This window comes from Melospiza melodia, chromosome 9 (assembly GCF_035770615.1).
Source record: "Melospiza melodia melodia isolate bMelMel2 chromosome 9, bMelMel2.pri, whole genome shotgun sequence".
NCBI lineage: Eukaryota > Metazoa > Chordata > Aves > Passeriformes > Passerellidae > Melospiza > Melospiza melodia.
This window is the reverse complement of record NC_086202.1, coordinates 22,923,804-22,948,950: the sequence shown is the minus strand read 5'-3', so window position 1 is coordinate 22,948,950 and position 25,147 is coordinate 22,923,804. Positions and strand designations below refer to the sequence as shown.

Here is a 25,147-nt window from a genome sequence, read left to right as displayed (position 1 = left end):
CTGAAGGGATTTGGTGATGGGATGTAGGAATTGCCACTCTCAGTCATTACTTCAAATCAGGTCTGTTATTTCTGAAGATTTTACATCACTGACCCAGTAATTTAAAGTCTGAGGTCCTCTTGGGGATGATGTAGCATTGAAAGTTTATTTCCTAAAGAAAGGAAAAAGCCACAACCCAGTCAACCAACAAACCAACAACCACCCAACAAAAAAACACCAAACCAACACAAAAAATGAAAAACACAAAAAAAGACCTTTGTTGTCTATCTCATATAAGACTGGGTGAAAGGGTTTAGAAGAAGACTTTTGCTTCTGTGGGGAGTAGCCCACCAGGGCTATCAGCACTGCATATTTTCTGTAGTGGCACAAAAGAGCTTTACTACAGATGTCAAAAAGTATGTTCAGACTTTTTGCATGTCACTTGAGAAACTTGCTTGAAAACCTCATTTCAGAAGGTTTTTTTCTATACTGCAGTAATATTTAAAATAATAAGGAAGGCAGAAATCAAGACATGTATACTAGTAATACTAGTAACTTCCACATTTTTCTTAAAAAAATCTGTATGGCTGGACAACATTATAGTATGAGAAATTATGATATATTAGATTACTTCAAGCTAGCAAGTTTGGGGTTTTGGTCAGTTAATAGAAAGTCTCCATCTGACTCCATGCACATTTCGCTTTGGTAACAACTGGTCCCTGATTGAAAACCTTTTAATAGAATGGAGTTAACGGAGTCAGCCAAAATGCTCCAGACTTCCTATAGCACATGGATTCTCTGTTCAGCTCAGTGCTATACTTCATCCTTTGCTGATGTATTTTGTGCTGTGGTATGTCAAGTAATGGGAACCACATAGGCCGGATGTCACCGCATTACTGAGATGGTTAAAGCCTGAAACTCTTGACTTGTCTTCTGAGGAACAGGCCCTTTGAAAAGCAGCACCTTCTATGTGCTATCTGGTCATATTGTGTCTTCTAGATACAGTAATGTATTCCTTACATCACCAGCTGAGAACATCTTTTTGGGACTATCAGCCAAGAAGATTAAGGAAACTAATACCATTTGTCTGCTTCGGATCCTAACATCGATTAGAGGAGAAATGGAGGTAAGAGAGAACCAATGCACAGATTCCTTTGAAGAAAGAGGGAAATGCTTTATATTTCCAATGGGGAACCATTCTTCCTAGGCAGCAATTAAGATAAATAATGTAATATTGTTTATATAGGCTGTCAGATAAAGTCCTCGGGAGCATATATTGAGCAATTGCTCTAAGTGGAGCATTTGTCATTAACCTGAGATGTGCTCTCTGGTTGGTGTGGCTTGTGTTACAAACTGAAGACTGAGCCTAAACTGGGGACATAAATTTTCTGACTCTCTCCTGTTTTGAAAGTAATGTGGTCGATAGCTGGGAGAAAGCCATGTGGCTGAAAGCCGTAATTGCCTGCCTGGCACAGAAATATCATCTCTCCTTTGGTTAAAGACATGCAGGGAGGGGAGGCAGGCTGCAAAGAGTCAGAGATAAAGTAGCCAGGGGCAAGATCTTTGCCTGAGAGCTTGGGGTGACTCTGGCCAGCTGGGACTGCCTTTTCTTTATCTCATGTGGTCATACATACACCGGTGCTACAGCTACATTTTTTCCTAAATGTGGCAGGTCAAGAGAGATTAAAAACGCCAGTGTGAGGAGCTCTGCCATGAGGCAGAGTGATGCAGAAGTGGAGAGGAAAAGTCTAAGATTTTCTCTTTTGAACAGACCTGTCACAGTCACTTATGCCTTGTGTTAACAGCCCATCGACCACCTACTGCTTAACACACAAGGATTAGCAGGGAAATCCTGACACCTGCATGGATTAAGGTTATACACCAGGAATAATTCATAAAAAGCTGGTTGTCTCTTGACTGTGAAACTGCATGTGCTGGGTCAACAGCAAAGCCTTCTTTGTAGCACAAAGTGGAGCATTAGGCTCCTGAAATTTGAAAGTCAAAATAATGTTTAAGGATGCATTTCCACTGCTGTTAACCAATTAAACTAATCAATGTCTAAAGGACATTAAATCAATGGATCAAGGTCGGTGTAAAATTAGCAAAAGCATTTTTACATGTAGGCTGGTAAGACTGTCTTTATGCTTATTTTTACAAAATATAATTCAGTATGGCTGAAGCAGAGAGAGGATCTTGCCTGGAGTGAACATTCTGATGCCCCAGTGCCTCAGCTGGATATTATTTCTAGTAGAAATATGTTGACTGTCCTTTACTTGAATAGGAAATGCACAAATCAGTAATTAAAAATGTCCAGAAATTTAGCAATGAACAATCAATTGGGGTCCTTCTTATTCTGGGCATCTAGTATGAGACCCCTTGAAGTGATTTCAGAGGAGTTTACAGGAATTGTCTCTGACAGTGTCACAGGTTTTGCATCCTGAAGTGAAGACACTCTGGGAAACCTTATGCTAATCATCAATGTTAAACCAGTAGAGTCTCTGTCTCCATTTCAGAGGGAACCCAAACACAGCATGTTGTTTACCTTCAGAATTTGATATTTTTGGTGGCACGTTTTACTTTCACTAAAAACATGGGCTGTGTAGGGTTTACATCCAAGCAGCCACTTTCCCCAGCTGAGTTAGCACGCACTGTTTGCCAAATGCAGACCTGGAGATATCATAGGAGCCCCACCCCTGCAGCCATGCTGTAATGCAAACCTCTTGGCATTTCTAAAAGAGCAGTTCCACATATCAAAGCATGCTTGTCTCAATTTGTGTTCAAATTTTCTCATCTGCTGTAACAGCTGTCCCTTAAGGAGCACAGAATAGGCTCTGCAGACAAATCCTACCATGGGAATTCTCCTCCAAGGGAAATCTTGCACTGTGGTAATTAACAGCTCACATGTTCAGAGTGATGCATGCCAGGCATCTCAAGCTGGGGAGATGTTAAAGGAGCCCTGATAGGGAAAGCTGACTGGCTTCAGATTCTGGTGTAGGACAGCACTGTTCTGCATAACTCTTCTACACATGCCAGTGCTCAGGAGTTACAGAGGAAGATGCACAAATGGGGTGTCTGAATGGAACTGAGAATTGGTATTCTTAACTGCTTGGCTTCGATTGGTTCTGTTCCTTTGTGCAGCTTACCTGGCTATCTCATTATTTTCCAACTGTGAGTGAGAGAATATTTCTCATACTTTTACTTTTCTGCAGATGTTGGGGGTCACAGCAAGGCTTGGATTCATGAAATCTCTGTTAAAGCTTTTCTGAAAGATCTAGGGGAGGGGGTCTAATTCCAGGATGACCTCAAATTCTGTGTCATACTTTTCTTCTGATAAGCAAGTGGTGAGGTTTTTTTTTCTATTTTTTACTCTGTTCAGAAGCCATTGTCATAGCAACTTCCCCTTGAGTCGTATTTAGGTGGTTACTATTCAACCTCAGGGCTATCTATGTAACTGCTCTGATTTTACCTGAAAAATTAAATGATTCTTAGCTTTAGGGAATAAACAAACATCATCTAAACCCCCATATTTATATGCTCACACACTGCAAAGGACACTACTGCTTCTACTGTGATATGATAAATAACCAAGCCTCATTTAGAAAGACTTAACAGTACAGAGTTAATAATTTTCATTTTTGAATTTTAGCTTTTCGAGAAAGGGACTATAACTGAATTATAGTTCTATCTTAATATAATAAAATGCATAATACAGAAATCTAATAAAGGTCAAAAATCTGAGCAGCTCTCAAAATGGAACAAGCACAATCACCCTAAAACAGTGCAAAGCCTCAGAGAACTTAAAACACCTTGTAAAATTTAAGGGCTCTCCTGTCTCCCCATCTATTGCTACTGCAGCTGTTCCTGCAAAAGTTTCCTTCTGCAGAAGTTAGTTTTAATATCAGTTGGAAAAGGAGACTAAAATATTTTTGCTATGATCAGTCCAGATGAATTTCACACCTCTCCAACAGAAGCAGCTAGGCCAACAGCAGTGAAGTCACACTTAATCCTTGTTTTGAGGGTTTAAGGGAAACATAAACCCTGTGCTGGTTCTCAGCTGAAGAATTAACGCAGGGCAAAATCTGCCCCTTTCCTTCAGCAGCTGGGGACTCTTGCAGTAAGCCGGAGGCAGCAAAGGGGAATGCGGCGCACAGCACTGTGCAGGTGCTGGGGGCTGACCCAGCAGGGGCTGTGCTGTTAGCAGAGCTGTGGTGCTGAGTGCTGAGCCCCCAGGACACGGGGGGGCCCTTGTCCCTGTCCCTGTCACAGGGACCAGCGCCCACAGCTCCCAGAGCTGCTCAGGCCTGGCTCGCCAGCCTGCGCTGGGCCTACAGCAGGGACTCTGGCAGGCCTCTGTGGGCTAATTGGCTTGACAGCTAATTAGAGCTCATCAGCCCGAAGCACAAAATAAACATGACATCCATGCTCTGCCTTTTATAACGCCGGCATTTCGCTTGTTTTGGTGAAGCCTATTCATGACACATAGATTGAAATACCTTGTTGATCCTGTTACCCATATGACTGCCCTGAGCACATGGTGATGCCTCTCCTAATGCCAGGAAGCATATGAATTACACAATTTAGGTCACTGCAGTGTTAACACAGGTCATCCCAATGGGAGCTCTCCCATATATTCAGAGATGTGATTGAAGGATTGAAAAAAAATTATTATTATTATTATGTGGAAGGACACACATATGGAAGATTGTTTGCTGAGCAACTGTTCCAGTGAAGGTTTGAATTGGATGCAATAAGTAGTGAAAAAGGAATAGCTGCTAAAAATGATGACTGAAATGACGATATTTTAATTCATAGGAAAATGAAAACATGAGTGGCTGATTCATGAGTTGTGGAAAGAATAACCTTAATACAATTGAGCTGATTCTGCTGCGCATTATGAAAAGAGCTGCCAATTTTTACTCTATACGCTGAAATATAACCATCATCTTTACTGTTATTAGAAAATAAAATTACCAAAATTAAAATAAAAAACCAAAACAAACCCCCCCGCCAAAGGAAAAAAAAAAATAAAAGAAACAAAACCCAAAAAACACCCCAAAACAAAAACGCCCAAAATATCCATCAATTTCTTCATAATCGAGCTGTATTTTTCCAGATCTAAAGAGGATGCCTGAAAAGGAAAAGGCTGACCTGAGGTGTCCATATCCAGTTTTCATGCCAAAACACAGAAGATGCACTGCAGTGCTACAATACATATTTGTTAGTTTAAATTGAGTGCTAGAAAGTTTTTGGGCAAGTGGGGCTGTCTGTTTCATCTGCAGGTGATTTCCAGACCCCGCACAGAGTCACACAGGCATTGCACTTGTTCTGTTTTGTTCTATTCTGTTTCTGGGTTCAGTTTTGCCTTCCAGGGAGGCTTCAGACATGTAACATCATCTCTAGGGCTGAGTCTGGACAGTAAGTACAATTATTCTTTCTTATTCAACTCATTGTTTAGAAGAACAGCTGAAGCAAACCTACCTTTTTAGGTGTAATTTTATTTCCACAAGTGAAAATGCCACCACATCAGGTTCATTTTAAATTTACAGTTGGTATATAAATGATCAGAAACACTGCAGCCTATACCTTAGCTGTTTATGAAAGATGCAGATACCACAATGACAAACATCACAGAAAACATTACAGTTACCCAAAGAACTTTTCTCTAGCTATGGGTAGAGAAAAAATACCATAAAGTATTGTTTTAAAGTATCCAATTTCTTTAGTAAGCTCGGGGAAAAAAAAAAAAGGAGATGCAAAATAGAGCTTTTTTTGCATGAATGGTAGTTACAAAGCACTTCAGTATCTGGTCCAATGAGATTCATCCTGATTAGGACATCCAAGTCCCATTATAGTACAAACAGATAAAACATCTAGCTATGCTTTATATGTAGGTATGTTTAATGCATCATTCCAATCAGGATTCTAGGAAGAAATACTTACCAAAATCCTTATTTATCAGGGATGTGAAAACTCAGGCAATAAGGGAAGAATCAAAGATTTTTATGGAAAAAGAAAACCCTGAACTTTGTGTTTCAAAGGCAATTACTGCAATTAAGTATGAAACAGCACCTTTCATGCCAGCAATTCACTCTGCATGAATTCACTTGGCCAGAAAAGTGCAGTTTGTTCTTAAAACTAGAGCTAGAGGAATGCAATGTTCAATCTGGGAAGATTTCAGCCATGTGTTGATAGGGTAAAGAGTTGCTAAGATTAATAGGAAGGGAAGGTCCCTATTGAAACCTATTCCTAAGGTTGAGAGAAAGGAAAAAATGCCATTTTCTTGGGTAATTGTTTCATTCACAAAAACAGAGATAAAAAACATGTGTAAGAACCCATGTGTGAGAGCATGGGGGTGAAGGATGGGCTAGTTGTGATCCAGAAAGCATTTTAAGTCTCTTATAGAGGAAAAATTACCCTAACTTTCCTTGAATTAGTAGGCAGGGGTTCCCATGAGCCTGGTTCATTCTATCACTGCAAGAAGTAGGGTAGGTCATATTCAAAAGCCACTTCTTTCACATTGCATGACTCTTCCTCTTGTGGTGTTTCAACAGGATTTTCAGTTCACAGTCATAGGATCATCACAGAGACTATTTGCCCCACATCCTTTAATACAGGATTCCATTGTTTGAAATGACATAGCAGCTTCTATGCATTTAACCAGTTCCTAAGGAAATGAAGCATGTTTATGAGTCCAGTTCTCATGTAATACAGTATATTATTGATTTTTACCTACTAAACAAAACCATTATGTCTTGGGATTACATATGTAAAGAATGAGCAGGCCTGAAATTAAATAAGATTTTTAGTGAATATCCCTTACTACAAAGTAGTAGATGCACATCTCAATATTTTACATGGTATTCTTTAATTATATTCGCTTTTAGACTACTTTTCACAGTCTGTATGATTTCCCCATTATAATTTCATTCTCATGGAAAATGGTAAAATGCTTATGATAAAGACTCTTTTGAGCCTTTTATTAAGTGACATTGTTTCCAATTGAGGGAAAAGAAAAATATGACTCATATATACAGGAGGATTCTGAGGATCTATTTCAGGACCTGTCATCAACCTGGTAGTAGTAATAACAACAACAACAAAACAACAACTATTAGTATTAGTATTTCTCCAATGATTCTGCAGTTCTCAATTCATAAGCAAGAACCTCAAAACTTCATGTCAGAGATATTAAAGGAAACAATCTCTACGCCTACCTCATTAGAAGGAGTTGCTCAGGAACCTGTTGTCCTTCTATACAGATTGCCCCTGTAAGGCTGCCAATGTCAGCAAGACCTTGGGTGCATCTGTCATGCTTCTGACTTTAGACTTGATACATGTTCTTCTGTGCGTTTGCTCATGAGTACAAAAAAATTCTTACTTTTTATTTTTGTGAGTTTGCTCCCTTTGCTTCTTGTGTTATATGAAAACAAGCAGCTAGAATCAGAAGACAAAGTCTCTTTTATCTACAGAATACTTTTCTCATAATTGAGTTAATATTGAAAGTCAAATTTTTTGTCTGAGACTTCAGGTCCTGAATGGACTGTATAAGTCAACAAATAAATTCCTTTAAATATACTAGCTAAACAAAATAAGAATTTTGTAACAATACTTGTATGGATTTTCAGGACCTGCTATTTTACTATCTCAGTGTACAAATGTCTTTCAGATACTTTCCTTGAAAGGTTTCTTCAGGATAAGAGTGCCTGTGGTACTGGTGGCTGCTTGCACTGAATTATTTCCTAGTTCACAAGGTGGTCAGCGACAGATTTCTTCTCACTGCTGCTCTGAATATCACTGCAGCAGGCTCAAATGCTCAATTTTGTGCAAGAGTGATTCCCTATTAAGAGTGTTGACTCTGTCCAACAGATCTTGTGATCCTTCCTTTAATGGCTGCTATTGTCTTTCACCACCTATTTGTTTTTAATCTGCTTAATGTATGCCTTATCCTGCAGTGCTCCCAAAGCTAATAGTTTATAAGACATCTCAATGTAGTAGGGCTACATGACTTGCATAAATCTACTAAAATGGTGACCTATTGCATCTTGCCTTCAAAATCTAATAAGCATTCAACTTTGTTTCTTAGCCAGCTGGCAGACCTTTGTGATATCATTGTGATTTTATGATGAAACACTGATGCAAAGCAATCAAACAGATGCAAAGCAATGATAACTACAGCCAGCTAACAGAGATAACAAATCTGAACCTAGAATGAAAGGTGAAGCAAAGGTTTCTATAGAGCAGCCCAAAAAACATAAAGAAAATGAGTGTGATGGCAGCCATGGCAATGCCACCTTGGGGTCCCAGCCCATTCTGCTGCCTTTTGCTCACATTTGTTCTCATCACACACCAGAAAAGGACTGAGCATTGACACTGCTTAATGTCTGTGTCCATGGGAGCATCTGATGTTTGCACAAAAGTGTTTCTCTGGTCAAGACACAGAAGTTGAAATTACGAATCCTGACTCCAAGGCTCTAGAAGTAATCCTCCAAATGGAACCCATTCCTGCCACAGTGGAGGGAACCAATCGAAGTATGCATGATCTGCAAAGCTTACATTGCAAAATGTGTGAAAGGGAGAACACCTAGTTGACATAACAGACATTTTTCCTTCTGGCTTTTGGAGTTAATGAGAAAATGATAAATAATCTTTCCTAGCAATCCTATTTTTCAAATAGACATGCTACTGCAGGAAAAAACCAGAGATTTTCTTCAAAAATAGAGATGAGAGCTTTGTGACCAATGATATTCAGTAGGCAATGCTTGGAATATTAAGTCCTCTTTTTTCAAAAGGTAAGGAAGAAAGCATAATGATAAATGAAAAAAAAAAGCCATGCCTTACTGACAAATGTTAATTTGTCCAAAGGTATTTCAAACGTGAGCCCCCAGGAGAGCAGGCACACCTGCATTCTCATTAGAGTTGAATGGTTAATCACAGAACTGGTTCTCAGACGTGAAAGGGCTCAGCCCTGTGCTCATCTCCAGCTGGGAGGCTGCCTCCCTAGCTAAACCTGGGCATGGCTTCTGAACCTGTCACTCACAAGACTGCTCCAGCCAGGAGCCCTATGAGGCTCAACCTTGCAGGTTTCACAGAGCAAGTTCTGCTACAGAACATTGTCATTCACAGTGACATTTCCTTGACTCAGTAAAGGCAGGGAGAAAATGTACTGTAATTTTGGATTTAGACTTCCCAAGTTGTCTAAGTCATCAAACAACTATTATTGGGATAAGTAACAGCCATTGTATGTCTTTTTACCACAAAAATGGAATTGATGTAATTCATGTCAGACACTGACATTGTGCTTTGTTGTGTAATGGGAAGGTGATGTTGGATTTGAGATTTGGTGAATGCAGCCAAAGTTTATCAGATGGTTTACCAAATCGAATACCTCTACAGGCATCATCTTTTTGGACAGTGATAATATCTGCTTTAGGATTGAGCCAGATTTGCCATTGTTTTTAACATTGATCTGTAAACTAATGTGATTTAGAGTTGGGAAAGAGGAATTACAATGATATTAAGGCGATAACGACGCTTAATAAGATTTGGCTCAGCCCTGTCACAAGATAACTTTCTTAAAAACTCCTGGCAGTCAGATATATTCAAGGACAAGTCAATTTTTTTTAATGCACACGGAGTAGGGAAGAAACTAGTGTCTCTTGTGGGAAGGCGTGAGCTATCTGAGAAAAAAGTGATGTAATTAATTTCCAAATCCCCCTACAAGACTGAACTGTTATACACCTGCTGAATTTTGTGCACCTCTCAGACTTAGCACTTTTCCTTTCCTTTTTCCCCCTCACTCCATCTGTTCGTATAGCACCTGTACTTCTATGCCTCACTGACTCTCCATCTGTTTCTAGAATTTGTATCTTTCTCCTCTGCTCATGGCCCTTGAAATTTATAATAGAAGTAAGGAGACATTAGGAATGAATGCCTCACCATGTTCATCTGACAAAGTCTTTACACTAATACTTTCAGTTCCTGCCTGCTGCAGAAACTCAAGCCTGTTCCTGCCACTCCAGGGCAGCTTTAGACGATTTCTAATAGCCCACCATCTGGTTCCTCTAAGAAGTTAAGCCTCATTTTCACCCAGCTGCTGCTGCTGATGCAGTTTGTACCTTTGTCCATGTTCATTCTTCATTAGAGAGTGCGATCCAGCAGCAGGATCGCTGCAGACCACTGTGACCTGGTTTTGTGCTGCCAATGACTGACTGGCTTAGCTCATGCTATACTGATAAAGTAGGTTTCACTCCCAGCTGGATGTTACTAGCCTGAAGTAAAAAATATTTCTCTTTCTGTGTTGGTATTGGCCATTTACCAAGTTTACTCTCACCTCTCACTTTGTTTCACAACAGACAAATTAAAAAAGAATTAAAAAGCTGCCATTCAGTGTGAAATATAAGGCTAGAAATTGATCCTCTAGTATATTAAAACTACAACACATTAAGTGAAGATACATTTGCATTAATGTCTTTAGTTACAAAACTCAAAAAATACACACACATAGGGATATTACTGCCAATGCTATTAAAGCAACCCACACGCTCATGCTCTACATTACAATACTTCAGCAGGAAAGAGAAGCTGAATAAATGGATGGTACTAAGCCCTTCAGAACCTCAGAACTTCAACTATATTTTAATACATATGATGTTAAACAAAGTCCAGCAATGGTTAATTATAGGGTGGCACTGTAAGTTTACTGGCCACATGAGAGTTAGTTTGTGCTCTTGTATCATGTATGGTCTGGTATGATGAGGGTTTGGTTACAGCAGTTGAGCCACTGCTGGGAAATTGAGTGTTTGGCACTTTTAAAAAGAATGATCCAAGATTCATGAAAATTAGGAGAGGTGTAGATTGTAACACCATTGGTGTTGGGGTGAAACCAAGATGTTTTGGATCACAAAACATCTGTTTACCAAACTAAAAGTCATAGCCATTTCTCATTGTACACTCTGTCAATCAACTGATTATCAAAATGGAAAATCTTCAGGAGTTATTATTCCAAAGGTCTGAGCCTCTCTGCCATTTTTAGTTTATCATAATGCAATTCAATCTGTCAGTGAATGTCACTTTGCTCATGTACACTTTGCTTGTAATGCTTTCAGTGTAACAAAATATAGTCACTCCCACCATTTCTTAATCTTCTGCTGGTATTCAGGCCATTTTAAGAAGGTGACCTAGTATCATTCTCTCAGGCATTTAGTTAATCTGGTGCAAAAGAACTTTAAATAAGTAGCTGCTCTAGTCTGTTTTATTGGAGAAGACATGCAGCTTTGCACAAATCCCCATGCTGGATGCCTGAGACATAACCTGGAAAGATATGTGCTTATATATTATTAATAAGTCATACTTTGAGCTTTTAAAGGACCTTTCACCTAATGCTCTAAAAGTGCTGTAGAGATATTTACCCCCACAATATCCTTTGTACAGAAGTAAACACAGGACCCATGGAGAGCAAGTAACTTGCTCAAGGTCACAGAGCAAAGGCTGCCTGTGCATCTTGGCCTAGTGATTCTGCTCTAATAACTAAGTTACAATTCCAACCTTCAGAAAACAAGCAAAAAAAATCCCAAAACATAGTAATTTTCTGTGGTCTGGTAAGACTGGCTGGAAGTGAGGTATACTTTGGACGATTGCAAAATGACCTCACTCAGGTGGGTAAGTTTAAAACTCAATTTAATTTTATATGGAATTATAACAGTAATGAAATGAGATTGAACTCAAATGAATAATGAGTTCTAAATTGAGGAATGGTGTGATAATACTTTCCATGGTTCAATTAGTCAGCCATCTGTAGTACTTTCTACTAATAGTTACATTGCCTGGTTTAGAAGAGATTTAAACGCCTCTGTCTGGTTTTCAAGAACATGTACCCATTATACAAGAGATATTAGGCATATAACAGGAAATGGTGTGTACATTGACCCACATCCAATGGATCTAAGTTTAATACGAAGACAGACTAAATATTCAAAATACTGGAAAATAACTGGAAAAAAAAATCTGACTGCAGCTGAAATGACCAGGCATTTCCTCTGTAACCAGCTACTTCAAAACCCTATCTCAGACTAGAATATCTTTTTGCCTTCAGTGCCCATTTTCACCATGAAGCCCCTGTCCCCACCAGGATGTTGCCTGGTGTGTTCCCACTCAGGGCTAAGGGTAGTGCTGTCTTCTATCACACTGCAGAAGCATTTGAAAGCACTGATTCCTCACATACAGCTTTATCCTCAGTAAGGGATATCTTTTCCTTTGTACCTTGACTTCATAAGGATCTCATTCTTCATCAAGGAGAGTTTAAAAAGCTCCTGAATTTGGATGTTTTTATTATTCTTAGACTGGGATGCCAAGACAAGATGTTTCTGTGCTGCAGAACTATTGGTCCAAGGTGAGAGCTGGTTAACATGGTAGGTTTGAAGAAGCTGGAGCAAGCTGAAGAAGGTAAGAAAATCTGTTCTGATTGTCCAAAGAAGAAATAGCTCTACCTCTACTATTTCCTGGAACCTGGTATTATCCCAGAGAACACTGAAGAGGTTACACTCCATGTTTAAAAATGGTTAATACTGAATTTATTAGTCTGGAAGGCAGGATTTGTTCTCAAAAGAGAAGTTAAAACATGGAGGAAGGTTGGCTGTATGTTTTAGTTTGTGTTAGAAAGCACTTACTGTACCATCCAGGAGAAAAGGCAGTATAAGCCCTCTTTTTTAAGAAGAAAAGTTGACATAATCTATGTCTTTAATGACAGTGATAAAGCCTGGGTAAATCTTTTACTTTGTGATTCATGCAATGCATACAGAAGTGTGTTGCATTGACACATCAATTAGGATCTAAACACATCTTAATTAGTTGCCAGTGCCTGTCACTGAAAGGGCACTAACCTGATGCACAATGAATGAAGTATATTGCCTAAATATTGTCTGTGAAAATAGTATTTATTTACATTAATGTTAACCTGCCCTTGGCAAACTTTTGTTGTCCTATGGCTCTGTTGAAGTTAGTTAATAATTTACTCATAATTACTTACCTATAAGAAGCTGAATCTTTCATGAAACAAAAGATGAAGTGTTTTATGAATGCGTTTTTATGTAAGCAGGGTGCATTTCCTTCTAGAAAAGCAATTTAGTAGTAAGCTGGTTTTGTCCATGGGACAAAAGTACCCTTGAAATTCTAATTTAATTTTTCTTGTTTTAACATGGCATGAATGCTGTATGGCTAGAGCTTCTCCAGAACCACATTTATATCACTGAAGTACTGGTTATTCTATGTAATATAATGTTAATATAGCTGTAGGGTTCTCTAGCACTTAAAACAATGGGAGTTTTTAATTGTGAGAGATAAACACTTTATATGGCTTTGCATTTCACCTGTCTTAATCCTAAGAGACATGGAATGATTATACAGCTTCATCTCTTCACAGACCTTGAAAAGTTCTAGGCTTCCCATTTCTTGACACAAAAAGAAAACACTAGAAATTTGATATTGTGGACATTCAGAGAAAAAAAGTCTTGATGATAAATTTAGTAAAGTTGATAATTCCAAGCAACACTTTATAATACATATTTATACACATAATACACATTATATATACATTTAATAATAGGTACAATTCATAAAAAACAGATCAAATTCCATAAACCTGTGTAAACATTAGAAACATTCTAACCATTGCAGTTGTCAATAGACTGCATAGATCAGTTTCTAACATGCTGAGGGCAGGTGAGCAATAAAGTATTCTCACATGTATAGCAGTGAACTTCCTTTTAGGAGAGGAGACGCTGGGAAAACCTGTCGTGTGAGATAAAGTCATAAAATCACAGGAGTGTATTATCAGAGACTTTGAATGGGGCTTGACTGAGTTGGTGAATAGGTGGAAGGTTTGTGATCAATGTGTCTCACAGTCAAATACAACTCAGTATTCCATTGCCTAAACCTTCATGTTAATTAATAATTAAAAATTATCTGCAGAATATCTGCCTGTGAACATTTATGAAAATACTTTATTATGCTTTTCTCCAAAGATATTGCTCCACTGATTACAAATTACCCTGTATCTAACTATTGTTAGATATGCACATGTGAATTATTATTAGATATCCACGTGTATCCTTCATTGATGCAGCTACAGACTTGTATTCAAAGGCGAAGCTGCACCCACTGCATGACACAAACAACTCATGCCTCTTCTCAAATAACTTATCATAGTTTGACCATAGGTTGAATTACAATTAGCTTATGAGAGGAAACAGAAATTAGCATCTGCCCATAGATCAGATTAAATTAAAGCCATGAACATGAGTTCAGCATATGAAACTATTCAGTCAATAAAGCTTCATTCTACCATTATTATATTGCCCAGAGGCTGCAACTGAAGGTGAAAACTGCACTTCCTTTATGTCAGTTGCCATTAGGTATCCCAACATTACACTGAATTTAGCACAGGAAAAAAAATTTTGCTGCTGGAAAATACTTCATTTTTAAGGCAGCTTTCATTTTGGCCTTGAACTCAACTATTTTGAATTCAGCCTGAGGGTATTTTGTTTGATAGCTTGCTGCAGTCTTAGTACTGCATGTAAGACTGCTGCATTAGCAGAGCTCTGACATTTGACACTTATCTGTGACTAATGATACATATTTGAGCCTCAGCAGCACCATTGACTTGTGAGGGGACATATTTGATTTTATCCATGAGAAAACAGAAAATTATGTCTTTAGAATGCTATTTCAAAGATTCATCTTTTATCAGGAGTATAAAAAATGTCAACCACAGATCCTTCAAAAATTTTGACTAAGTTGGGTATTAATTTTTTATTATTTTGTTAAAGAACATATAGTTCCAAACAGCAAAGAAAATGCAAAAGCTATATTAATTCTGGAATTAAAGGTGACCTTTTGCATGCTAGCAAATACAGCCCCAGTAAGATATACATGCTGATGAAGTCAGCAAGCAATTAAGGACATGACTCCTACACAACCTCTTCAGCTTACTAGTCACTTAATCATACAAGGTGTCGAGCCTTGTCACCCTGGACCTAAAACACATGCTTAATTTTAAACATGTGTCTTGGTTACAGGATTCTGTGAGATTACTTGTGCGTAACATTAGACACCTGTTTAAATGCTTTGCTGGATCAAAGCAGGAATGCTCAGCATTTTGCAGGATTGCCTGTTAAATGTGTTTTATCTCATCCTCCTATTGGAAAAACTCTTTGGTGGATATATGCTTACGTAATGGGAGGAGAAAAAGTGTCTTAGCATCTTCTGATTATGGTGAGATTCAGCTTTTCAAACCTTGCTGTATGGACTGATGTTTGATAATAAAAGACTTACTTTGTTCCAATTTATTTTCAGTTGAAAATTGCCAATTCTCAGCTACTTACCTCCAGACAAGTGTGAGAGACAAGAAAGCAAAGCAGGTCATTGCAAACACTGCTCTTCCTGAATTATGTTGAGGCTATTGTCAAAAATAAACACCACGTTCCTAAATGTGAATATATCCTGGGGAGAGCAAAGTGTAAGTGTCATAATGAGTTGCAAAAAAATGGCGTGGCTGCTTGTAAACATATGGTCTCCCCTTTATGCTTTTAGTATGATGTCTGATGTCTGATTTTTCAGTGTTAAGCAGATTTACACCCTGTGGATTTGAAATTAGCTAGTGCTCAGGGCTGTTCTTCTCAGGGGCTGGTTTCAGAACACACACACACTTCACATTTTTCTTGGTTTTTACATTTAGCTGACTTTTATGAAGATTTCCCTTGGCCGAATAGGAGCAGAGCAGCAGTACTGTCCTGCTATTGCTTTGCTCCCCAAACCACTCAAACTGTTCTCAATAGATTTTGGAGCCCTGCAGTAGGCTAAGGCTGGTGGCTGCTTTCGGGAATGACTGGCAGAGCTTCCATTGTAGGGACTCTGACTCTGACAGCAGTGACTCACTGCCAGTGCCACGTGGCAAAGTTGGCTGATGGACTTAAAAAAGAATCATCCAATGCAAACAGGCATCTGCGGGTTTATATTCTACAATGATGCTTTTTTCCCCTCCATAGCCTTTTAGTTATGCCTTAGATGGTTCCTAGAAGCAAGCAAATAAAGCTACCTGGCCTGCACAAGCCCAGTATGCAAGATACTTAGTAAAAAGAATGGAAAATTCTTCTAAAAAGAATGGAAAATAAAAGATGAGGCAATAAATATTTAGTTCTCCAAATTAAATCCATTAGAAAAAAATTAGTATTTGTCTTTGTGATCACTATGGCAATATCTGAGCAGTTCTGGAACGCTGTGCTTGTAGATAGTAGCTATGGCCACAGCATGAACACTTGGAAACTGGGGGACGCTGACTGCTCTGTGCTGTTATAGCTATGTAACACACAGGAGACAGATATAGATATACACACACACACATATATATTTGCTGCACTGCTATAACAGTTGCTGTACTGCTCCATTAGAAATTTCTGGGCCTATCTGGAATGACTAATGGGTGTCAATATTTATACAAAGAACTGGAGAGCTTCCACAAAACCAAAAGAAAGAAGTCCTGGCATTACCCTGATATGTTTGCAGAGTGAGGCAGCTGTCCTGATTTGATACAACTGAAAAAAACCCAACACAAACCACGGAGAAGTTTTACCCTGCTTCTTCTTACTGCTCCCCTACAGTGGTTCTTTGCACGCTACTGCACTTCTCTGTTCTGTCATCACCATTCAGTAGAGGGCAAAAGTTTGCTTCTTCTCTCTGGTTTGGTCATGAGGGCCCACTCAGAAGATGGGGAACTATTGCTTTAAGAGACATATTTTAAAGGTCTTTTTACGTATGTGATTTATTTTCCATTTTGCTGACTGCTATTTCTGTAGCTCCTTTGTTAGTCTGTGTGTTAACAGTGACTGCTATTATTCTGTCTTCAGAATATCCTGATATCTTCCTACTTTCTTCTCTTCTGGCTGGAAGGAAATCTCATTAGTACAAACAGTAATAAACAGGCCCTGGTTTGCAGGAGTCAAGAGTGCTTGTAAGTGTGTGGATTCATATTTATTAAATGTACTTACAGACCTCAGGCCGTCCAACATGGCTTAATTAATATCACTTCTGAGGTCATCATTTTGCTGTCACATTTTTTCAGATTCTGACTACGTGTTAATATTCTGTTAATGCATAAACCATACTAATTTTCCAATAAGAAGTGATCCTATTGGCAAGAAATGTCACATCTAATCAAAAGCTATGTGATTTGGGAAACTTGGTAAGAATGAGGAAGTATGTATGGGTCTAACTCTTAAGCAAAATACAAGGATATGAAGAATTGCTTTATTAAAATGGTAAAGAAAAAAAACCAAAGAAAATACTCTATGTTTGCAATATTCATTTGAATTAAATTTCTATTCATACCATATGGATTAGGGTGAACAAGGGATTTTCTTTAATATTTTATTTGGCTGGATTGAGTGCAAGGGTTCCAGTACAGATGATCACTCTGAATGACTGGGTGACCCATTAAAGCATTCTGCTGAGGTATGCCTTTGTCCTGCCAGCTGGAGGATTTTGCCAGGGTTAAGTGCCAAAATAGATCTCAATACAAAAGTTTTAACTAATTCAAGGAAATCATTACATAACCACACTGCCAAGAATAGTGTTCACGTATACAGTTACAGAGAGATGTGATGAGGTTGAATATATTCCTATTTGCAAAGTACTTTGATAAGAAGCTGTTACAGTGTGCAATATATTATCATGCTAAATATGTACTTCAGTCTTTGAATAGGGATTGGGCAGATAGAAAGTAAACTAAACAGAATTTTCCATTAGTATATGCTGAAATAGGTTGTCTAAATTCTGTGAAAAAAGCAAATGCTGAAGATAATAATTTGCCATGTGTAAATATATAGTTATGTGCATATTAGTATAATCTCCAGCTAAAATTTCCTCTTTTGAGTTTTTAATAAAAGGACAGTAGATCCAACCTTATGTGTTTCACATCAGCATCTCAGACAGCAAACATTTTGCATTGCAGCAAGAATCCCAAAATTATTTCATGATGTGATTTTTTTCCAGTATCCATCTAATCACTACAAATGTATTAGTTTTCAATTTTTTCTCAATAAAAAGTAGGAATAGTAAGGAATAGTATTAAAGTGAGGCTCAGAATTAATTATGCAAGACATCTGTGCTTATATCTGGAGTCTGGTTGATAGTGCATCTCCAGCCTTTGAAGTCAAGACCAAGTGCCCCACTGACCTCAGAAAGACAAACCTAGCCTCCTGACTAGAAGTACTTTTTATTATTATTTTATGCTATTTCTGTGTGTAAGTGCTTGCCCTGCCACAGCTACTGATGTTACATAAAACCCAATGGTGTATTCTACAGGGATAACACAAATGTGAAGAAGCCTGTTGGACACAAACCACTGGAACTCTGGGGTTTTTTTAACCTTGGAATGTATATACCTTTACTGACCCTTAAGCTGCCTCTTTAACATTTACTCTGTACCTTAAATCAAGGTTTAGGAAGCTTCTATATATAACCATTTAACAAATACATCGTGCTAAACAAGTTTAGGGTATATATAAAGGCTTTCAGCCTTTTTTAATATAATTTCCCTCAAGATAATAGCAAATGCAAAGGTTTCCTATCATTTACCTGGATTCAGTTAGACCATATATGCCTTCAGGAAGAACTGGGGAGTACACATTTATTCTCTCACATTATTCTTCTTAAGAAAAAATTTATTCTTTGTATAATGTAGTCATCATTTAGAGAACACATAAATCTTCACACTGTTACTCCATTCATGTGTTGGTTTTTTCTTTTCCCCTAACTGCCATGCCAAATTAATCCCTGGTGCAATATTGTGTCACCAGGGAAGCTGTGCCACTCGCCTGGACTCTAGTTTTAATTGAAAGATTTATCATTCCAGAGTTTCTTTGTCTTCTGTACTTAGTACATGGATCCTTGGAAACCCTGACTGCTTTACCATTACTGTTTCATTCTTTAAATAGTGTATCTTTTCCTTGTTTTTTAATCATGGTTTCTCTTAATGGAATGTGTGGAAAGTTTCCTCATATAAGCAAAATAAAAAGCCCCACTGTGATTTGCACTTGACTCATATAGGTACAGCTATGCAATTTTATTTAGCTTGTTATGTTTATTGCACTTTATTAAATAATTTGTTATTGATAATGTGGAACTGGGCAAGCTGTATTATGATTAAATGCAATAGCTTGTTCTTCTTCACATATGTAATTGCTAAAACCAAGAATACCAAGGGGTTTGGAGAATTGATGAACAGAGTTGGGGGTTTTAATTGCAAAGATCCAGGACTGATGAATATTTTAAATATTTTTGTGATACTCTGCACAGAATATCCACAAGAGGGAACTGTTTTACATAAAGAGGAGTCATTCCCTTGCTGCTAAAACACTCATTTCTGGAACCAAATCCTCCAGAATTACATTGAGTAGGCATGATTTTGTCCTGGACTACACTACATGGTAAGAACAGGAAAAACACAGGTCAGCACAGCGTTTGTTTTGTTCTGTAAATAGTACTGTTAACCAAGTAAATTTTGAGCTCTTGAATTGAAATATTAAACAGACAACTAATCTGAAAACAAATCCATTGAAGTTTTCTGTTTGTTTGGAATAGATCTCTCCAGGATGCAGAGCTTGAAAATCTTGTTTAGTCTGAAGGCAACATGGAGTTGTTGCCTCAGTAAATGAAGCATACAGCCCCAGGGAGCTTTCTCAAACTCTGCTTTACAGAGCCTGAACTGGAAAGCTGGCCTTTCTTTATTCATAAAGGAGTAAGCTCAAATGGGATCTAATGGAAGGGATATTCATTTAAGGATCATTTTTACCTCTGCCTATGAATCCCTGAATAAAATTCAAAGTTACCTACTTTGCTTTGTCTTTTGCAGATATTTCCTAGTAAGGAAACTTTCAACTGGTAAGGTAAGTCTCCCCAGTTGATATCAATATTTACTTTTCAGTGTGAGTTTCACAGTAAATATTTGTAGAACTGAGCCATATTTATGTAAATAAAAGTTTTGTTTATACGGATAAAACAAAAGGTTTTCCCCTGGATATATAGAGTGAAATTTATATACTAGGACTCCTACTGTATGCATTGGTTCGTTGGTTTTGAGTACCAGAACTTAAAAGCAGCCTTTAACAAGTGATCACAATAAATCTACTATCTTTGTCCAAATCTACAAGTAAACTCTGTGTGAACATGTTTGAATCAAATTATTTGAACATACAGACTACATTTTGTGGTGCACTTGCTTTGCTTTAGTCAGGGTTTTTCTTTAGGACCATCTTGGGTATGTGGGGGTACAGTATTATGGGATGATATTTTAGAGGTGCCTAATGATCCTGTTTGCATCTGGAGTGCTCGTGAAAACAGTATCTGCCCTGCTCAGCTGCAGCAGTATTGAGTCCAAGAAATACCTTTTAACTCATACCTTCTGAATGTATAAAGCAAGAAAATGGATTTTCAGACTGCAGCCCCTCTGTCAAATCTTCTTGGCCCTCTCAAACAACAGCAAGAGAGGATGTATGTTACAGCCATGGCTTCAGAGACTCAGCTCTTGTTATCTGCCAGACCAGAGTATGGAAGAAATCCCACCATGCAAAAGCCTTCCCTGGGATATGCTGTGCAGCTGCTCTGCATTGTCGTCATCTTTCAAGGTGCACGGGGTTGTAGTTTCTATTAGCTGTAAGAGTGCCTGTAAGTACCCAGCACTTCTGAAGATCAGGCATCAAGTGCCTGTGTTACGATGTTCCTGCCCTTGTTCCACTCCTGGTGTTTGCTGATGGATAAAAGGATCCCTAGGCATGTGTGCAGCTGTGAAAAGGGTGCTCATCGCAGGAATGCCGAGCAATGACCATGAGGACCAGGTTCTGAGCCCTGCAGCCAAGGTTGTGTGATCCTGTCATGGCAACACTTTGCAGTTCAGGTGGCTCTCTAGCTGTGGGGAGGGTTGGCAAAGAAAAGCCATGGGAGGGGGCAGCAGCTGCGGCAGGGCAGTCTGGGCTTGCATGTGGCAGCTGTGACAGGCACTTTCTTTTCAATCTGGCTAGTTTTCTACATCTAGAAATTCTCAACCAAGTAGTTTCCTGGGAATGGCCTGCTTCAGGTCTGCTATGTAACTGATTGTTTTTCTCTGGGACAAAGTAATGTGGCATTTTTCTTACATGTATACCCTTCCATATCATTATCTAATGCCTTCTCTATTCAGAGGCTCCTATTAAACCCTTCTGGAAAAAGGAAGCCTTCTCTTGAAGGAACAGACTGGAAAGAGACATCATGATAAACTCAGAGTCAGACAAACAGTGGTGTTATTGCATGATAAAATTGGGGGTCAGAGGGTTAGAGAGCCCCATAAAAAGCTTTGGGAACTCATAAAATCTCATTACCTTCACTTAAGTAGAAAACAAAAACAAGCCCCTGGCAGATGTAGAAACAGAAACTACTACTACTAAAGGTTAAGAGATTACTATTTCATAATGGTGGTTCTCTGCTGGTATAGCAACTAGATAAGATGGGGGAATGTCACGCACACAAAGCCTGCTGTATTTTACCCTTGGAAAGATGTCAAGAGGATCTGCATAATACTTGGTACAGACAACCCAGTGAGCAGACCATGTGCCAAACAGAGATTTTGATTTGTGTATAAATGAATACACATATAGACATATAAATTTCTCTGCTTTTCAACGTGAATCTGAAAAATAAGTAGGAGATGACTATCCAGATCTTCTTGCTGGCTTCCACTTTCACCCCCATCCTCACCAAATGTGTCATTTTATATTGTTATTTACATTCCTAAGGGTTAAATTCAGGAATGTTCTTGGGATGTGCGGCAATTTACGGCGTGTTTGCGGAGCATTTGCAGTACTTGCCCGTGTCAATTAAAGACAAGCCACGAATGCCTTCAGCGGAAAAACCCACGCCGCGGTCCCCGATGTTTATTTCACGCTCCCTTAGCGCGTTTCCATGCCAGCTCCCCCTCCCGCGCCGTGCGCATCCCCGGGCACCTGCTGCTGCAGCTCAACCGCCTCCTGCGAGCCCCGAGCGCGCCCCGCTCCCTCCTCCCTCCCTCCCCCGCTGCAGCCCCGGGCCCGCCGCCCCCGAGGGCGCCCTTGCGGAGGGGTCTCGCTCTCCGCGGTGCCGCGCGGCGCGGGATGCGGGCGATGGGCGCGGGGGCCCGGCGGGGCTGCGGGGGCCGGGGCCGTGACTGCGCCGTGCGTTGGCCGCTGCGTCATGACATCCTCCGAACCGGCCCCGCGCACGGCCGGCGCGGGGGGGCCGCTGCCGCCTGCCCCCGCCCCACCGCGGCTGCGGAGAGCGCGGCGCGGCGGCGATGGACGCGCCAGGGCCGGCGGGACTTGTTGGACCGGCAGCTCCCCGGCGCGGCCGGGCACCGCCTCGCCGCCACCTGTGAAGCGCCCGTCTCGGCACACAGCCCCCGCTCCCGGCTCGCCGTCCCCTCCGGAGCGGGCGCTCGGCGCTTCGGCGGCGCCGCGAGCCGGACCGAGCGGGCGCGGAGCGGGGAGCGCTGCCCATGGGGCGCCGGGAGCCCGCCTGAGCCGGCGCCCTCACCCCGGCGGCAGCGGCAGCGCGGCACCCCCGGCCCGCCCGGCACCCCCGGCCCGCGGGGCCTTTGATGCGCTCCCGGAGCGGCCGCGGCTGCGGGCGCGGGGCCGTCGCGTCCCCCGGCGGCACAGAGGGAGGGGCGGGAGCCGGCGGCGCCGCTGCGCGTGTGGGAGCAACAGCCTGAGCGACAGCCGGGCCCTGGAGGGAGCTCCCGAAGGATGGGCGAGGAGGCGGCGGCAGCGGCAGCGCACGCACAGATGGGCCAGCGGAGGATGAATTAGGAGCCACAGGAGGCTGCTGCTGGCACCGAGGGGGGAAGAAGAGAGGAAGGGGCTGGACTTGAAAGAGGAGGAGGAGGAGGAGGGTGCGCGGGGAGGGGGTGACTGAGTATCGCTGATAACAAGTTAAAGACTAATAACAATAATAAGAGACCACCTCCGGGAGGATCCGCGGCGGAGGCTGAGTGAGGGATCCCCGCTGAGGCCAGCGGGGTCGCAGCGCTGGGTATCTCGGAGAGACGCTCAGAGGCATCAGTTTGTGGTGGTGGTGGATGATTTTTTTTGGGGGTGGGCGGGGTAGGGGCTGTGTATGCGGGAGAAGGAAGGGGTGGGAATCTGAGGAGGAGACTATATTTTTATTATTATTTTTAATTTTTTTTTAATATTATTTTCGCCGTACAAAGAGGACGCTCGGAATTCACCGGCCTGTCGGCTCCCGAGAGGGACCCGGGAATTGTGCGGTCGCTTTTCTTCACCTGCTTTCTTTTTCTTTCCGTTTTTTTTTTTTTTTTTTTTTTTTTTTTTTTTTTTGTTTGTTTCGTTGGTTGGTTTGGTTGTTTGTTTGTTTTGACTGGGGGCTTTTTAAATTTTTATTACTCTCCTTATGGTTCCCCGCTGAGCAGCGGCGGCAGCAGCAGCAATATGGCTGGTGATGGGCTTTTTGGGGGGCGCTGGCGGCGGGAGGAGCTCTCGGAAGCCCCTGCGCGCCCGGCTCGCTGTTAGCTATGGCAAATGGCAGCGGCGGCGGCTCCTACCCGGGCGGCAGCGGCAGCGGCATTAGAATGAGTAACAATATCAACGCCAACAATCTCAACACAGACTCGTCCTCCTCCCCCGTCAATGTGCCCAAGATGGATGCGCTCATCATCCCGGTGACCATGGAGGTGCCCTGCGATAGCCGCGGACAGCGCATGTGGTGGGCTTTCCTCGCCTCATCCATGGTTACTTTCTTTGGGGGACTGTTTATCATCCTGCTGTGGAGGACCCTCAAGTACCTGTGGACTGTCTGCTGCCACTGCGGGGTCAAAAACAAGGTAACTCCCCCTTCCCTTGCCTTCCCCTCCTGCTGCCGGTGGTGGTTTGGTGCGGTGGTGGTGCTGAGGAGGAGCAGGAGCCCAGCCTCGCAGGGCAGGACACCTGGGCGAGGTGGCTCAGGGCTGCTGGTGGCACCGTGCTGGCTGCTCTTGGCTTGGGGCTGCTGGGAGAGCTGCAGCGTGGGCAGTGCAGCTGGAGGGTGAGGTGGTGGGTGCAGTCCCGAGGCGCCTCCCCGCTCCCCCTTCTCGTTTTCCGCCGGTGGCACGAAAGTTACACCTGCTGTGCGGCACTCAGCCTGTCCGAGAGGGACACGCCGCTCTGGTGGGACGGGGCAGAGCTGAAGTTTGTGTGCACCCTTGGGGCCGCATGCCATGGCGTGAGAGCTTGCATATCCTGATCTAAGCTCTCAGTTGCCTTGTGGAATGAGAAACTTTGGCAAAATTGAAAGGGTCAATTTCTCACTCAAGTGAATCTTTATGAAGCTAGTTCCATTCCCTGGGAATCTTTGACATTTCTGTTTGTTAAATTGTTTCTATCTAGAAGTACTCTGTACATTTGTAAGTATTCTCTTAACCTAAGTATGGAGTCTTTGAGGCAGCCTTTCTGCCCCTTTGGTTTTTGCATATTTCCAGCTGGAAGAAAGCATAGTATGTGAAATAAGTTCAGTTTCTGCTTTGAAGGGTCTATTTTCAAACCAAAGCTAAGAACTTGCTCAAGTCCAGACTTTCGTTTTTGATTACGAAAAATGAGATCCAAAGTGTTACCACTCTGTGTTGTGAAAGTGGATTTTGACAGACCCCAAAATAGACCAGCAACTGGAGTTTCTCCCCTTCCCTTTTCACATTTTTTGAATTACAAATGGAATAATATCTGCTTCAGTTATTCCTGGCACACAGACACCCACAAAAACACACACACCTTTTAATATATGGTTGCTAGGTTGCTGGTTTGCTTTGACGTACAGTGAGCTGTCTTCCCCTTTCTCCTGTCCCCTCCCCCTAACACACAGCACATACACCCGCACTGTGGAGGGCCCAGCATTTAGGGGAAGCCAGGAACAAAGTCAGAGCATGAGAAGTTAATGTTTGTCGTGTAGTTTGGGTTGCTTAAATGAACCTCCACGTTCCAATTGGAAGTTAAACTCTTACAGTGAGCTTGGCCTGTCTATGGAAGGAGTGATTGCTAAAGTTAAGGAATAAAAGCTTTTAAGTCAGCCTTAAGTGTCAGGAATTCTCTCAGACAGCACTACTTTTCTATAGGCTTTTTTTTTT

At 41.2% G+C, this 25,147-nt stretch overlaps 1 protein-coding gene across 19 annotated transcripts in view; it reads left to right on the top strand.

The window, feature by feature from the left end:
* Positions 1–23,161: 23,161 nt before the first annotated feature.
* Positions 23,162–25,147, top strand: part of KCNMA1 (potassium calcium-activated channel subfamily M alpha 1) — a 402,334-nt gene continuing 400,348 nt past the window's right edge. For 10 of the 19 annotated variants that reach the window (XM_063163853.1, XM_063163852.1, XM_063163851.1 and 7 more), the window contains exon 1: positions 23,162–23,875. In XM_063163853.1, coding sequence (XP_063019923.1) covers positions 23,567–23,875 — 309 coding nt within the window. In that variant the 5' untranslated portion in view covers positions 23,162–23,566. The remainder of the gene's footprint in view (positions 23,876–25,147) is intronic. The other 9 variants (XM_063163857.1, XM_063163855.1, XM_063163854.1 and 6 more) reach the window with 2 other exon arrangements.